This window comes from Prionailurus bengalensis, chromosome A1 (genome assembly GCF_016509475.1).
Source record: "Prionailurus bengalensis isolate Pbe53 chromosome A1, Fcat_Pben_1.1_paternal_pri, whole genome shotgun sequence".
Classification (NCBI taxonomy): domain Eukaryota; kingdom Metazoa; phylum Chordata; class Mammalia; order Carnivora; family Felidae; genus Prionailurus; species Prionailurus bengalensis.
Window position 1 is genome coordinate 197,470,552 of NC_057343.1, and position 15,006 is coordinate 197,485,557.

General features: G+C 57.7%; 1 protein-coding gene across 9 annotated transcripts in view; it reads right to left on the reverse strand.

The window, feature by feature from the left end:
• The window catches only part of TCOF1 (treacle ribosome biogenesis factor 1), a 38,339-nt gene that overhangs the window by 619 nt on the left and 22,714 nt on the right, over positions 1-15,006 (reverse strand). For 2 of the 9 annotated variants that reach the window (XM_043597875.1, XM_043597883.1), the window contains exons 18-27: positions 13,739-13,849; positions 9,308-9,494; positions 7,918-8,036; positions 6,359-6,472; positions 5,782-6,028; positions 5,177-5,262; positions 4,486-4,666; positions 2,040-2,588; positions 1,313-1,410; positions 593-636 (exon numbers count right to left, since the gene is read on the reverse strand). In XM_043597875.1, the coding sequence (XP_043453810.1) occupies positions 610-636; positions 1,313-1,410; positions 2,040-2,588; positions 4,486-4,666; positions 5,177-5,262; positions 5,782-6,028; positions 6,359-6,472; positions 7,918-8,036; positions 9,308-9,494; positions 13,739-13,849 (1,719 nt within the window). In that variant the 3' untranslated portion in view covers positions 593-609. Of the gene's footprint in view, positions 1-592; positions 637-1,312; positions 1,411-2,039; positions 2,589-4,485; positions 4,667-5,176; positions 5,263-5,781; positions 6,029-6,358; positions 6,473-7,917; positions 8,037-9,307; positions 9,495-13,738; positions 13,850-15,006 lie in introns of those variants that run through there. The other 7 variants (XM_043597902.1, XM_043597894.1, XM_043597933.1 and 4 more) reach the window with 7 other exon arrangements.

The window sequence follows — 15,006 nt, forward strand, 5'->3', positions numbered from 1 at the left end:
CCTGCCCACGTCCCAGGAACTGGGCTGAGTGCTCTAGCGAGCCACTTAACCCTCACCACACCCAGGCAGGCTGGGCTACCCCCATTTCCAGGAGGCTGCTGGCTGCTGGGGCCGATCGGCCGGGAGGAACACTCAATCCCTCCTACCACCACCCCGAGAGCGAGCCCAGATCCCCAGGAATGGCCTGGCCTGACTAAACCGTCTTCCTCTGCCTCGGACGATGCCCTCAAAGTTACAAAATCAAAAGGAAAAGGAACTAGACAGTGGTGGGGAGAGACCAAGCCGTATCTGACCTCAAGCCTCATCCTCACATACAAAGAGGCACTAGCCCCGTGCCCGGCTCCTAAGGCACGAGCCGCGCGGGCACCCAGGGAGCTCCGTGTTGGTCACTGCCATTGCTGTTCTGGACTCTTCTGATTCTGCAGCTCTGACTTCTGGCATCACCTCGCTGGTCCCACTGACCTTGAGGGACGGAACCACTTTCTCCAGCCCGCCTGCCCGGCCCCCTGTGACCGCGCCAGATGCTAGAGCTGCCCTCCCACCCTCACGGGGGAGGGGAGGTCAGCAGGGATCCCCGGGCCAGGAAGCATACCTGTCCTCTTGTGCCCCTCACACAGTCTGCTCCGCTGTCTTCTTCTGTGAGGGAGACAAGTAGAAGCATGTACTGGAAGCATCTCCCCCCTCCCCCCATGCTGCCCCCACCGGGAGCGATATGATGGTTCCCTCCTGAGGATTCGTGGCTCCCCGAGAACAGATATAGGGGTCCCCAAGGGCAGGGATGGGGCCCCATCTGCCCAGGAAGGAGCCTGGGTCTCTGAGTAACAGATGCTCAGCTTTTCTGAGCACAGCTGAAGCCCCGCTGGCCGAGGAGAGAACTGCACCCATATAAGGTGCGGAGCACCCTCCACTCCCACCTCACGTCATGTGATCGGTCTTTGGAACCCATAATTCTGTGGTGGGGATACCCTGCGAGCTGGGGTACACACATCCCAGGGACGGCTTCCTCTCACCTCAGCCTACCTGGCTGGCCTCCAGCTCCTGGGGGCTCTCCTTCACCCACCCCAAGAACATCCTTCTACCTCACAGACCTCACGGCTTCCACACGCACAGACCTTGTCCCTCCTCAGGTGGCACCTGCCTTCCCCTGGTCCTCTCCAGTGTGTCACAACTCGCAAACCCCCAACCTCTGGACCCCGAGAATGGAAAGGGGGCAGGGACCAGGTCTGGTTCACCCCACCCATACTCTTGACATGCACAGGATGGGGTCTGGATCCTTTTTCTGGCCAGAGACCCCCCGAGGAACCCATGCTACCTTTTTCTTCTTTTTCTTCTGGAATGGTGAGTCAGGGTCTTTGGTTGAGGCCTTTTTTGCTTTCTTCTTCTTTTCCTTTTTTTCCTTGTCTTTTTTTTCTAAGGAAAGAAAGTAAACCTCTTTAGTACCAGAAGCGGCGGGATCAGTATGGAGACAGGGCAGGTCACCAGGGTCCTAGAACCCACTCCTGCCGAAGCCAGGTCCCGGCTCTCCCCACACATCGGGGAACCATCCCAACACAGACCCACAGGGCTCTGTGACCACCTGCCCTGGCCTGAGAGCCCGTGGGGCCCGCCTCAGGGTTTCTGCCCCATCCACAGACCACTTGGACTATTTTTAACTCACTTTCTAAAACGTCTACACATTTATTTTAAAAAGCTACATTCTACCCATAAATGGGAATGTCACCGAAGGTACAGGGCTAGCGTGGGGATGACAGGGGGTTCCACTGCATGCGGGCACGTACAGAGCTCGAGAGGGGGCCGCTTCTGGGAGCTCTGAGGGGAACCTGCTACCTAGGTGCCTGGGCCCTGAGAAGCCGGAGCATCACCCCAGAAGTCAGAGCCTCTCTGGGGTCCAGTTCTGGCTTTGCCACTACCTGCCCGGGGGCTGCAAACAAACATTCCTTAGCTCTTCCCTTCTGTGCAACTGAGCGCTCGCCCGGGCTGGCCAAGCGGGGACCCGCTCTCAGCAGGAAGCGTGCTCCTGGCTGCGGTCCACCACTTACTCTTGTCGGATTTCTTCTTCTCTTTCTTGCTCTTGGGGTTGCCCTGGTCTCCACCCTCCACCTTCAGCGTCCCCGGCTCCCCTTCTGGCCTCTCCTTGGCCCCCTGAGAGCCAGGAGACTCTTTTTCCTTCTTCTCCTTGATGTCACCACTTGCTCCGGCTCTCTTGGATTTCCCCTTAGGAGTCCCGGAGGCCTTTTCTGGCGAGACTGCACCCTCCCCGCTTCCCCCAGCCACCGGCTGCTTCTTCTTCTTGCTCTTGGGGGCCCTGGCAGCCGTCTGGTCCTCCGACAGCTTTCGCTTGCGGCCCCCCCGGGCCTTCCTGCTGCTCTCCTTGGCGGCATCCGCGGCCTTCTTCCTTTCCTGCTCCAGCAGCTCCGTCAGGACCTTGACCACCGAGGCCTGGAGTTGGGCCTCGTTCAGGGGCCAGGGCTCGTTCAGGAGGCGCCGGCTGATGTCGCCCTGCAGCGCCAGCGTGGACGCTTGGGGGCTCCCAGCCTCCTTCTTGGGCTTCCGGGGCTTCTGAGGCGTGGGACCAGCCTGTCTTCTGCCTATGGAGAGAGGATTTGGGGTCACAGATCAGGGAGAGTCAGGAAACAGACTCACTGTGTAAGAGCCAAGGGTCTAGGGACACGACCGACCTCCCCTGATGTGGTACAGACAGGGAAAGGGCAGCCCAGTGGTCACTCTGCCCCAGCGGGGTCTCCTGGCTCACATCTTTCCAGCAGCTTTTAACTTAGCTCTTTTCTTTACTGTTTTAAACTTCACTCTCTTGTCTCCTCACACGAAAAACCCGAGTCAGGTTGGGGGTGGAGAAAGACTCCAGAATGTTAATTGAGGAAGGGGCCTGAATCTGTCAACAGAACACAAGGTCAGACAGGAGGGAGATGGTCTTGTCCAGTCAGAAGTCCAGAGCTGGCAGGCAAGGGCCTTGGATTCCAGGTTTGACTACCGCCAGCTGGCTGTGGGACTACGCTCCTCCCAGGGTCTCAGTCTCCCTGTTTGTAAAGTAAGAGCTCAGATGAACAATGAGGGCCCTATTCCAAGTCAGAGACTCACGGTGAAAGCTGGTCAGGGGACAGGGCAGCTTGGGGGGTGACGGGCATGCTGTATAAGCACGTGGCGGCTGACTAAGCAGGTTTGCTGCCTGCCAGAGTGACTTCTGGTACAGCCTTTGTTTAGAATTTTCCACGCCTCTGCTCTCCTTTGATAATTGTGTGCTGACTACACGTGTGAAAAAAGCCTTCCACAGCCCCCTCTAAAATGTCTCCCTGTCGCACCCGCCTCTCACAAAGAACACTGGGGAAGAAAGTGAGCAATGACTCCTCTGCTGACCCGTGCCGGCAAGCTGCAGCTACAGTCACGGAAGGGGTGTATGCGGGGGCCGACGTCGGCAGTGTCCCAACGCTGCCCCTAACTTCCCAGGGGACTCGGCAGCTCTATACTGTGTTCTGGGCTTCACGGGCACGAGAATGCCTACACGCAGGGCTCTGGAAGGTGCGCAGGTGACTCGGCCAAGCTCCGCATCACGGGGCTGGGGGCTGTGCCCCACAGCATGCACTGGGCCCAGGGAGCAAACTCTGAAGCGGCTCTGGCTCCAGGGCTGTGGTGGGCGAGGGGAAGTGGACACGGCAGGCTGAGCAGAGGGGGTCCCGGGACAGAGGGAGGCCCAATTCGGTCCTCTGCTGCTTCCTGGCAAAGGTCGGGGTTGGAGAAGGCAGCTGAGGAGGGCAGAGTTTTTGCTGGCAACCTCCTCCTCCAGAAGCCCACTTGTCTGCTTCCTGTCTACAAATACCCTGGAACACCAAAGCTGGGGACTGGATCCCTAGAGCTGGCCCAGGCATGCCCACCTGAGATCCCTGTCCCTCAGCCCTGGCAAGTCAGGGCTGGCGGATGCCCCTGGCCGGGTGACCTCAGCACTCTAGTCTGCCCTAATACCACGTGACTATTTTCTGTATGTGCCATGCCTTGACGCTGACTAGATGGATCTACCCTGCCCTGTGTTGTTTAGACACACAAGCCTAGACTGGCCCAGGGTCTTGTCTGAGGCTTTACAACAAATCAGTCCATCACCGGGGGTCTCTGCCACGTGCTAGCAACTTCTCCAAACGTGGCTCCTGCCTTTTGTCTGAGCTCCCGAGTCCTTACACCCCATACCACGAGCCCAGTTGTCAACAGGCACAGCTAGAAAGAGCCAAGACTGCTCTAAGGCAGGGCTCACCCTACCAGATGCACCAGCATCCCACAAAGCTGGATAACTCGACTTCCAGGCTGTCTCGTATCATAATGGCCAGACACCTGGGCGCTGGGGCACCAGGCCCTGCTTGGAAAGGTCCTGGTGACACATACAACCCTATCGGTAGGACTATTCCTGAGGGAGAAAAAGAAGGGGCCCACTGCCTTGTCCCATTGGGTCCCACTGTGTCTTTCCTGTGGCCCTTGGCTCACCTGTTTTAGGGGATATGGTGCCTGCTACTTGTTGGGGCTCCACTTCCTGCTTGCCGTCTGGGGCATCTTTGGTGGCGGGAGTAGAGGAAGCCGAGGGGTCGAGATCTGTCCTGGGAGTGGCCTTTGAAGCCTGGGAATTGGCCAGAGTTGGCCCAGGGGTCACATAACCTGAGAGGAGAGACTGAAGAAACCCACTGTGAACGAGGTTGGAACCCTGCCCCACCTAGCCCTGGAGCACAGGGCCTGCTGGGGTGCCCCTAAATGGGGAGCCCCTAAGGTCGGGCCACCCTGTCGGTGGTGGGCACATTAGCCCTTTGTATGGGTCTCCTGCACTATTTTAATTAGTACATATTTTCGTCAGGCACATTTAAAAAGACAATTTCTTACAGCTAAGGCGAATGGAAAATCACTAGCGCTTGCCGTGTACAGAAGATAACCTTAAAGAAATCCCATCTGTTACAAAATATCTTCCCTTCCGGGACTCATCTAAAATCAAGGCAAGCCCTTTCTACAGACTCAGAGTCCACTATTCGTGGCCTTAGGCTGAAATAGAGCCTCAGCGGAGGAGACAGCCCGGCCTCGGGGACACCAGGCCCTGCCGCGGGGGATGGCTTCGGCCTAACAGGCATCAGGTGGCCTCGAGCTCCCGCCCCAAGGCCCCTGAGGTGCCAGCCCTCTCCCTGGCAGTTACCTGAGAGGGTGCCACCACCTCGTCCTCACTGGACTCTGCTGTGGTCTCCTCCACCAAGGTCTCCGTTGTGGAGGGGGCCGGACCTACTGGAGGAGCACAGGCACCCTGTTGGGAGGCCGGCTGCGTGGGGTGAGGCAGAGCCCTCCGGGAGGCCCCAGGAAGGCCTGAGATTTCCACATGCCCCCCGCCCTCCCGCCCAAGGCTTTACCTGCTCCTATGACTCCCTTCCAGGGTCAACGGCTGTTTGCAGCCTTCTAAGTAAGACATCCAAATGCCAAAACCTTCTGTTCTAATTCCTGAGGCCCTACTTCCGCTTCTCTGCTTTTCTGGGGGTGGGAAGGGGGCATGCCCCTGGAATGCTGGGAGACCAGTTACGAGCCTGGTACGAAAAAGCTGGGAGTGGGCAAACAGCGGAGTCTGATATCACTTGGACTAACCTCCTCATGGGGTTGCACAGGTGGGGAAACTGAGGCCCAGCATGGGATGACTAGGCCCGGGATGCAGAACAAGTGAAGATCCAGAGCACAGGCCTGAACTCAGGGCTCCACCAGGCCATCACTCCCCTCCTCTGGGCCCGCCGAGCCTTCCCCTCCTGGGACCCTCACCCAGTCTGTGGGCCGAGGGGACCATCTGGGGCCCATCAGCATCCTCCTCACTCCCTGAAGAGCTGCCGCTGCTGTCCTCACTGTCGTTGGAGGTCTCAGAGGCCTTGGCTCTGGGGCGTCCTGCAGGGGTGGCCGTGGCCTGCTGGACCACAGGAACCTCAGGTTTCCTGAACTTGTTGGTCACTTTGGCCTGCACAGGGGCTCTTTGGGGACTCATCACAGGGAGTGTTCCCAGAGCACTGTCAACCTAATTTGGTGAAAAAAGAGAGTGGAAGGAAAAAAAAGAAGGGAAATAAGTCTTGGTGCCTCCTGAACACCCAGTTACCCTACGGCTAGGCGACTGTTAGCTGCTTTGCACCCAGGCCTCAGCCCTCCCACAGATGCTCAGACCAGGGAGCAGAGAGTGCGGGGTATGGGGACGAGACAAGTGTACACGTCACAGTCACACGGCAGGCAAATGCTGGCCCTGGGACTCGGGCCCCTTCCTGGGCCCTCCCTTCTGCGCTCTGTAATCATTCATCACTGTCCCCTCCAGGGTGGGGCCTGGCCCCAACACCACCCGGCTCCCCCAGCTCACCCCACTTGAAGACGGGGTCCTGGCAGCAGGAGGCTGGGCCTCACTGGCTTTCTGGGCAAGGACCTTCAGGGCGGCCTGAGTCAGCGGGAGGTGAGCAGGGTTCCTCTTTGTCACCTGTGGACAGCCACAGGCAGCCCTGAGACTCCTAAGTTCTTAGGATGCCATCTATGCCGTGCCCTGGACAGATACTGGCTGGCACGGGAGGGGACCTGTAACTGCACAAGGAGCCATGGGGCTGGAGTGGGGGACTGAGGGACAGTCAAAGGGGCAATGCCACCATGTGGGCAGAAAATGGGGCCAGGCTTCAGGTTATAAGCTAATCGTATCGTTCTCAGAGGATCCAAAGGCTTCTAGCCCAGGGGTCGGAAGCAGCTGGGCCCCTACCCAAAGTCCCCCAACCCCATCCGAAGCCTTCACAAGGGACAAGTCTCTAGCTGGGTGGCTGCAACGGCCTCCTCAAAGTCTCCCTGGTGCCTGCCGCTCCTGCTTCCCACATGCGCCAGCAGTCGGGGAGAGAGAACTGGAAGAGAGCTGGGCAGGGCCCCCCCTGAAAACCTCCAGGCCCCCTCTGCTGCCGCGTGGCCCCCACCATGGCCTGTCCGGCCCGGCCCCTCTCGTCTTATTGCTTCCTCCGTCTCTTACCCCCAAGCGCCTCCCCTGAGGGTCCCAGCACCTGTGCTTCCCTGGCTGGAGAACTCCCTGGCTCGCCTGCTTCTCTAGCCTCCTTGGGGAGGCCAGTCCTGCCGATCCTTCCTAAAGCGGCCCATCCCGTTGTTCTCTAGCTTATATTCTTTCTTTCAAGCACCCACCAGTCGGTGAGTACTTTTATTTTCTGGCGTCCTCGTTTGATGGCCTGTGAGGGTAGGGATGCTCTCTGCCTTCTTCCTGCTGCATCCCCAGTGCCTGGCACCATCTGCTGGCTGAACGGCCGAATGGGTGCAGGCTGTTGGGTGCAGTGACCGCAGCCCAGCCACCCACCCAACAACCGTGCTCCCTCCTGCCCTCTCAGAAGGGATGAGGCGCAACGGGACAGGAAAACTAACCGCTATGGCCCCAGGAGCAATGGACCGGCTGTGAGGAGACCTGGGTTCGGGCCCTGAATAATCCTGGACAAATCTCAACTGTCTTGTTGAAGGGCAGCACTCAGCTCCATTGTTTGAACAGTGAGCCATTAACTCTACCCTGCTCAGGCTTCTGGATTTAGGCAAAGACCCAACAGAAATGCACTGAAAGTGGTGAAAGCTAGGAAGTCACTGCTATCCACGCTACAAAAGTGCAAGGTTTGTTCCCGGCAATTCCAAACTGAGAGAGAAAAAGAAACCAAAAGCACAACCGAGCCGGAACGGCTGCCGAGGGGTGTGCGGGACACGGTGCTCCGGACAACGCTTCCTCCTAGCTCAAAGGAATCCAGGAACCCGGTCAGGGCCGGGGGGTGTGGGGGGGTGGTGGACAAAAGCAACAGCAGTCCCACCCAGCAGCATGTGCGGGTACCGAGGGACAGAGGGCCCCTCACCCCTGCTGGCCTGCACGGCCCTCCCTCTCCCTCGCCTGCCAGGTACCTGAGCGACTGGTGCCTCCTGTTTCTTGCCTTCCGACACCCGACCGGACGCCTCACTGCTGCTGGCTCTGACAGCGGGCCTTGGGTGGGCCACGAGCGTGGTCGCGTTTGTTCTAGTGGCTGAGACGGAGCGGGGCGGGATGTAAGTCAGTGCACGCAAGAGCGATCCCCGATATCAGCCTGGGGACCTGGCCCAGGGCTCATGTCATCCGCAGAAGCCTGTGTAATGCCCTCCCTCAGTGTTGCACGGAGGAGCTGTCACCATCTCACGTTACAAGCTCAGGGTGCTGTGGCAGTGACCCCAGGATTTCCCTTTGCCCCTCCCCATTCTTCTGTCTTCGATGATGCTCCCCCTCAGCTGGCCAGGCCACTACTTTGAGTAATGGTGGGGAGTACCGGTACCAAATGGGACTCTGTGCATTTAGAAGAGTCTCCACAACAATAGCACAGTCATCTGCAAAGGCTCAGGTCCACGTGTTCACCGCAGCACCACTCGTGCTAGTCCCAGAGCCCCCAGACAAAACCTTTCGCTCCCTCTAGTACGGCCCTGCCTACGTAAACTAGGCTAAGTCCACCCGAGGGACTGCCTTGTGGCCAGCAGGCATCCCATGGTAAATACCTAACATCAAAATATGTAAAAATTCCTGAGGGTAACATACAATGTGATCTCACTTTACAAAAACACATACAAAGCTTAAGTTTTTGTAAAGTTAACAGCTATAAAACATCAACAATTATTCCAGACAGTGGGGTTACAGGGACATTCTTTCTTTTGTGCTGCTCTGTGTTTAATTAGCCTACCAAGATCAGGTATTGTTACTATCTTCACAAAAAGCATTACAATATTAACCACTTTCCTGATGTCGTCGGTCGTACCACAGATTCTCAGAAGTAAAAGAAACCCCAGATACGGCACTATCTCCCCCTGATAGATGCAATCCTTGCCTACAATGGTTGGCTGGGGATCACCTAACCCTCCTTACATACGAGCAAGAACAGGAGGCTCACTACCATTCTCCCTGTTCAGGCCATCATTCACTACAAAGCCCTTCCTTAGATTATGTACAAACTTGCTCTGCAGCTCCTAGCCACTAGCGTGGGTTCCACCCCTTGGAGTCGGCACACAGAAGTCATGGCAAATACTCCTCCAGAAATGGAGATCGGAGGTAGTTCCTTATAGGGATGAACCAAGCCCCGCCTGAGCCACATGCTGTGTTGACTCTGTCAGCATCCTCTCCCCTCCGGGCCTCGATGGGGTCTGTGCGTGTGGATGTGCTGGCTGGTGCATGCGTGTGTGCGTGCGTACGTATGTTACGTGCCGGCGGTCCCTCCCAGGTGAGCCTGGCAGGTGCGGCAGGGGAGTCAGCCCTGCATTACAGGCCTGTGCTCACCGGGAATGGAGCACTGAGTAGCAGGGATCACATCCTCATCCTCGCTCTCAGAGGAGGAGCTCCTGGCTGTGCTCTCCGAGGCCCGGGCCTTCCTCGGGGTGTTTGCAGCTGGGGCTTGTGTGGCGGTAGCAGCTGGGCCAGCTGGACTACGATTAGGGTCGACAAAAATCAGAGGGGGTTTAATCACCTTGAAAAACAAAAACAAAACAAACCCCCCGAGTGATTAAAGGCTTGGCCAGGCAAAGGGGAAGTTGGGTGGGGGTTTACAGGGCAAGGGGTCCAGAGAGCTCAGGGCCGCTGGGAAGGCAGAGGCCATTGCAGCCGCCCAGGGCACTCCTGGCTCACCCTCAGGCCATGCACCTGCTAAGACCTGCACCGTACCTCACGGCTCAATAGGAGCCCATTGGACCTTCACAGGAACCCCTGAGGTCAGCAGCAGAAGCTCCATTGTACAGGTGAGAAAACTAAGCTCAGAGAGGAGAAAAGAACTGCCCAAGGGCGCACAGCTTAACTGAAACACAGCCAGGGCCAGATGCCCGCCCAGCAGGGTGCTCTAAGCACCACGCCCCTCGGCTGCCTGGGCCCTAACACACATTCACCTGAGGAGCTGTGCATCATCGAGCTGCCCCCACCCCAGAGACTCTGATGCGGCTTCCTGAGACGCGGCCCAGGGTGCCACCACCTAGCGACACAGAGCCAATGTCTTCAACAAACAAACCGCACGGGGGAAATACCCAACACATTAAGACCTAAGGGACTCCATGGAACACACCAGATGTAAAGAGTATTACTCATGAGACAATCCGGGAAATGGAGACACTGACTTTGTGGGTCAGCTTCTCAGGGGTGACGTTGGATGGTGGCTGTCCTTTAAAAAAAAAGGAAGCCGGGGTACTGGGGAAGGAGCGGAGGGTTTGCGGGAAGCGAGCCTGGTCACGAATGCAGACCCGCTGAGGCTGGGGAAGACACGTGGGGGTTCTTTGATGCTGTTCTATCTTTGGGCAGGCTTTCCATCTTCCAGCGAGACAGCAAAAGACAAGAGAAAGCGGCAGCTCCTTGGGATCCCGCGGACCAGGCTGGGGTCACAGCTCCAGTGGATATGCCCACCGCTCGCACGCGCCCCTCGCACGCATGGAGCCAGGAGTCAGGCCGCCAGATGAGCCCACCTTCCACCCTCGGGTCAGACTCGGTCTGAGCTCCACTCCCTGTCTAGCCCTGGGGGAAACACAGGAAGCAGGAGCAGCAGGAGGAAGTTGCCCAAGGCCGACGTCTAGGGCCCAGTCTTGCCCACCTCACCACCCTGCCTACCTCCAGGGCGCAGGGGGGCAGTGGGAGAGGCACCGTGAAAAGTAAAGCAGAGGGGTAACCGCGGAGGTTGGAAGCTTTGCTGGGCTGGGGCCCTTCCTACCCTTGCCAAACAGCCTCCCCCGCGGCTGCTCTGATCTGCCACTTCCAGAGCCTGCCTTCCCACATGATGAAAGAGAGAAGGATGGAAAGTGGGAGAAGGCTTACAGTTGAGGGAGGGGGGATCTATATATATGTGAGAAGACAGAAGAACAGATTGTCGGGGATGAAGAGAGGCACCGAACGCACCAAGGCAAACAATAGCGTCTGGGATGTTAAAAGCAGCTCGGCAGCAAACGCCTCCTCCTCCCTGCTCCACCTGCCCACATGGCCTCTGGGCCGGGGGCGGCGCAGGGGGCCTGGCTCGGAGGGCAGGGACACGACAGTAGTCCAGTGGCAGTGGATAGTTGAAAAGGTGGGTCATGCAACCCACAGATGAGGGGAAACCCGCCTCTGATCCTCCCTCTGCCAGACTTCACCATGTGGCCCAACCCTTGAGCTTCGTGGGCCTCAGTTTCCCACCTGTTGAAAGGGCTATTAGTAATCCCAGCCTGGGCTTGCTCACCAGAGGGGCTCTGATTCGCTTTGGAAACTGCAAAGCACAGCATACACATACAGAGGTGACAGTCAAAGACTCACTGGAAGCTGAGGCAGCCTGAACGTTTGGCTGGGCCGCCCTGTGGGCACCAAGGGCCCAGAGGGAATGCAGGGACTCCCTTCCCACTGCAGAAGCAAACCTGGGGATCTTCTGTCAGAGCTGAGCTCTCCAACTGTGCCCTCATTCCAGTCTGAGGCAGAGTGGGGGAGGGGGCCGACTAGCCCAGGCTGTTAACCCCGCGGGGGGCAGGGGAGAACAGAGCCAAAAAAGCACCCCAAGAGCCTCAGAGAGCTGCCTGGGGCTAGTTAACAGGTTCTGGGCCAGCCCTGCCCTAAGGGGCCAGGAAATCCCACCCTCCAAGGAGGAGCCTGGAGCTTCGGTGGTTCACCAGCCCCCAGGGAATGTCACCCCACGGGCTGAGAAGGCTGAGGCTCAAGAGAGGGCAAGTGGCCTCACTCAGGGTGACCAGCAAACTGTGCCAGAGCCGTACTGGAAGTTAGTTCTCCAGGCACCAGACAGGAGCTCCTTCCAGGACCAACCATGCCAGGGCTCCCACTTAATGCCCTAATTTAGCTCCTTACAGGCTTTTTTCTCTGACTCCACCGGAAACTCTGAAGGCAGGGCTTAGGTCTTAATACAGTACCTGCCCCAGACCCTGGCCTGGGGTTAGCAATGCCAGCACCACAGGGCTGAGCCACAGACCACCCCCAGGAATTCCTCTCAGAGAAAGAGGCTGGAGCCCATCCCTGCAGGTGGGGAGACTGAGGCACAGTGAGGGAGCCTGGGAATGGAGTCACAATCCCCTCCCCGCCTCCCAGCCTGAGGCTCTGCCCACTACCCTGGCATCGATCCCTTTTCCCCACTGATGGGCTAATAATAAAGACAGAGTGAAACTTGTCAATAGAGAAGTGCTTGACAAATGCATAATAATGATAATAATCACAGCGCGCTGAGGACAGAGGCGCTAAAAACCCCCAGTCAGGAGGAGGCTGCGGCTTCCCCAGGCTGTGCCGTCTTCCCTGAATCCTAGGGAAACGCGCAAAATGTCAACTTTTGTCCTTCTTTTTTAACAGGGACTCCAGAATCTTCAGGACTAACGTACCAATTAAATGGTTCAGTTTAAGCGTGATGTTCATTGTAATTGTGTTAGTCCGCCCCCGCAGAGAAGGGCGAGGCGGCCCCCTCCCTCCCAGCTGTCCCGATCCGGAGCAGAGAAGGCGGCCTCGTAAGGGTGCCATGGAGAGCTAGAGGGCAATGCTGAACCGCCTTCCTCCTTCCCTGGAGAGGAGTGGGGAGGCAGTGCTGGGCAGAGCACGGACGGCCTGGGTTCAAACGCCAGGTCTGTCCACTTGGCACTGGCCGTGTGATGCTGGGGTAGGTCGCTCGACTTCTCTGAGCCTCATTCCTTCCTCCTTAAAATGGGAATAAAAGAGGGACCTACCCTCACAGGGCTGTTGTAGGAATTACACAGAATAATGAAGTATGGCGTTTAGCACAGTGCCTGGCACACACAAAGTGACCAACAATGTCAGATGTAGCCATTCATCAGGATTTTTATAATCCTTGCTACTGAGAAGAGAAAGGCAGTGAACCCCGTGCCCCACCACTCGGGGTGTGCAAGCACATGTGAACTTGCTGATGGACTGGTCAGCACATGGTATGGTATGTGCGGGAGACGGTTAAGGAGACCCCACTCATCTGGTAACTGGAGGACTTGCGTCCCTGAGGGGACCTGGCAGAAGCTTCTAGGCACTTGGGGCTAGAGGACAAAGGGCAATTTTAGAAATTGCTAGAAAGGCTGGGGTTCACACAGGCCTGAACACCAGTCTTGTAGACTTAGGAAGCTGGGGAGACCCGGGGGGCTTGGTCCCAACCTCAGGGGTGCAGCTGGGGAGGGCTTGGGGTGCAGCAGAGCACGTGAACGTGTGCCACAGGTGCGCCAGCACGGTCTGCCCCCTGGCTTCAGACAAACCCCGTGGGGAAGGCTCCCAGGGCCACACACGAAACAGAGAGATACAGGGAGGCAGGGGGCCGGCGTCTACCTCCGCCTTGGCTTCTTATGGGTCACGGGTATTTGGGGAATTGACTGCAACTCACTGGGCTCTGACTCCTGACACAGCAAATGGGCAAAAGCACGTGCCCTCCTACAGCAGAGCACAGACGCAGGAGGGGGACTGTTACTCTGCCTGCTTCAGTGGAAACGTCTGGGCCTCAGAATGGTTAAGATGTGCCCGTGGTCACGGAACTGGTGGCCGGGAGAGCTGGTGTTGACCCTACACTGGCTCTGAGGCCTAATGTTCAAGGATGCTCTGTTGCCCCCCTCCCAGGGGTTACTGTGAAGATGGATGTATCAAAACAGAGGGAAGAGTCCAGGAAATTGTGAAGTGCCGTTTAAATGGCAAAGAGCTGCCCTCGCCCCCACTCCACCCACCTGAGGCCCACTGCCCTGCTCTGAGTCTGCAGTGTCTCAAAGAGAAGGCAGGGCCTACCTGGCTGGCCGGGAGCTCCTCGCCACTGCTCTCCGAGGACCCTCTGGCATTCTTCTCTGGACGTGCTGGGGCCAGGGTCTTGCTTCTGGCAGTTTTGGAGTCACTCTCCTTCTGAGGGGACAAGCAGACGGGTAGGGGAGAGAAGGTGTTAGCTGAGGGGGACCACAGCCGGTGGGCAATGACCCTCACACACGCTGGCTGTCCACGGAAGGCAGCACGGCCCCTTACTACATGCACAGGAGGACAGCTGCCGGCTTGGCCTGCCCCATAGCCAGTGGAAACACAGGCTTCCACTCTGCGAACACCCCTTCCCGAGTGTACTCTTGAAAGGGACGTGCGAGTCAGACCCACTAACAGCTGAGGGCTGGAGTGCTGTTGGCCAGGCGTCTGAATGAGGACAGAGCAGCCCAGGATGAGGTTGCAGAGGTGAGCCAGCGGCCCCAGCACAGCTCACATCTGGCTGTGACACCCCCAGGGAAAGGCAGGAGCCAGCTGGAGGTGGCCCAAGGCTGCCATCCCCTCCTGCCAGGCCAGGCATACACGAGGAAGGCTGGCTGGGCAGAAGCTGCTGTCGGGGGGCCAGAGGAGCAGACACCGGGGGAAACCAGCTCAGGGGAGCCCAGGGCAGGGCAGAGGCCCCTCTTTACTACTCAGCCCAGCACCAAAGTGGCTGAGCCACCTAGGTTGCCCGAATCCAATTTCTCAAGAGACACTAGAAGATCCCGAAAATGGTGTCACTTCCTAATCTTTAAATGGGTCAGCTACAACCCACGCTGCAACTGCCATGCCCCCATGTGTTCCTTGCTAACAGAACCCCAACTCTGCTCTGGTAGTCTCTCTGCCCCCCACCAGGCTCTGAGGAGGGTGGCCCTTTCTCCCAGCCAATCACAGAACCACAAGACCCTTACCAATGAGCAGTTTGGGGTTGTTTGTTTTTTTTTTTTTTTGTCAGGGGAAGTACATGTCCTAGATCTGGACAAGGAGATAAGGGGTAAGGAGGTCAGCTGGGGGACTTCCTAGCTTTTCTGGAGGTGCTGCAGCCCTGCCCCGAAAATGAGGCAGGTAGAGCATAAGAAATCGAGGTTACCAATGATGCCGAGCTGAATGGACCACCTTTAGAGCAGCGTTACCCCAAAACGTTGTACCCAAAACTAGGAGATGGCCAATCCCCTTTAAGCTCTTGCAGTTAGGTTTTCTCCTGAAGATTCAGATGTCCTGATACAGGAAACCACTTGAAACTTAAAAAACAAAAACACACCAAAATACTG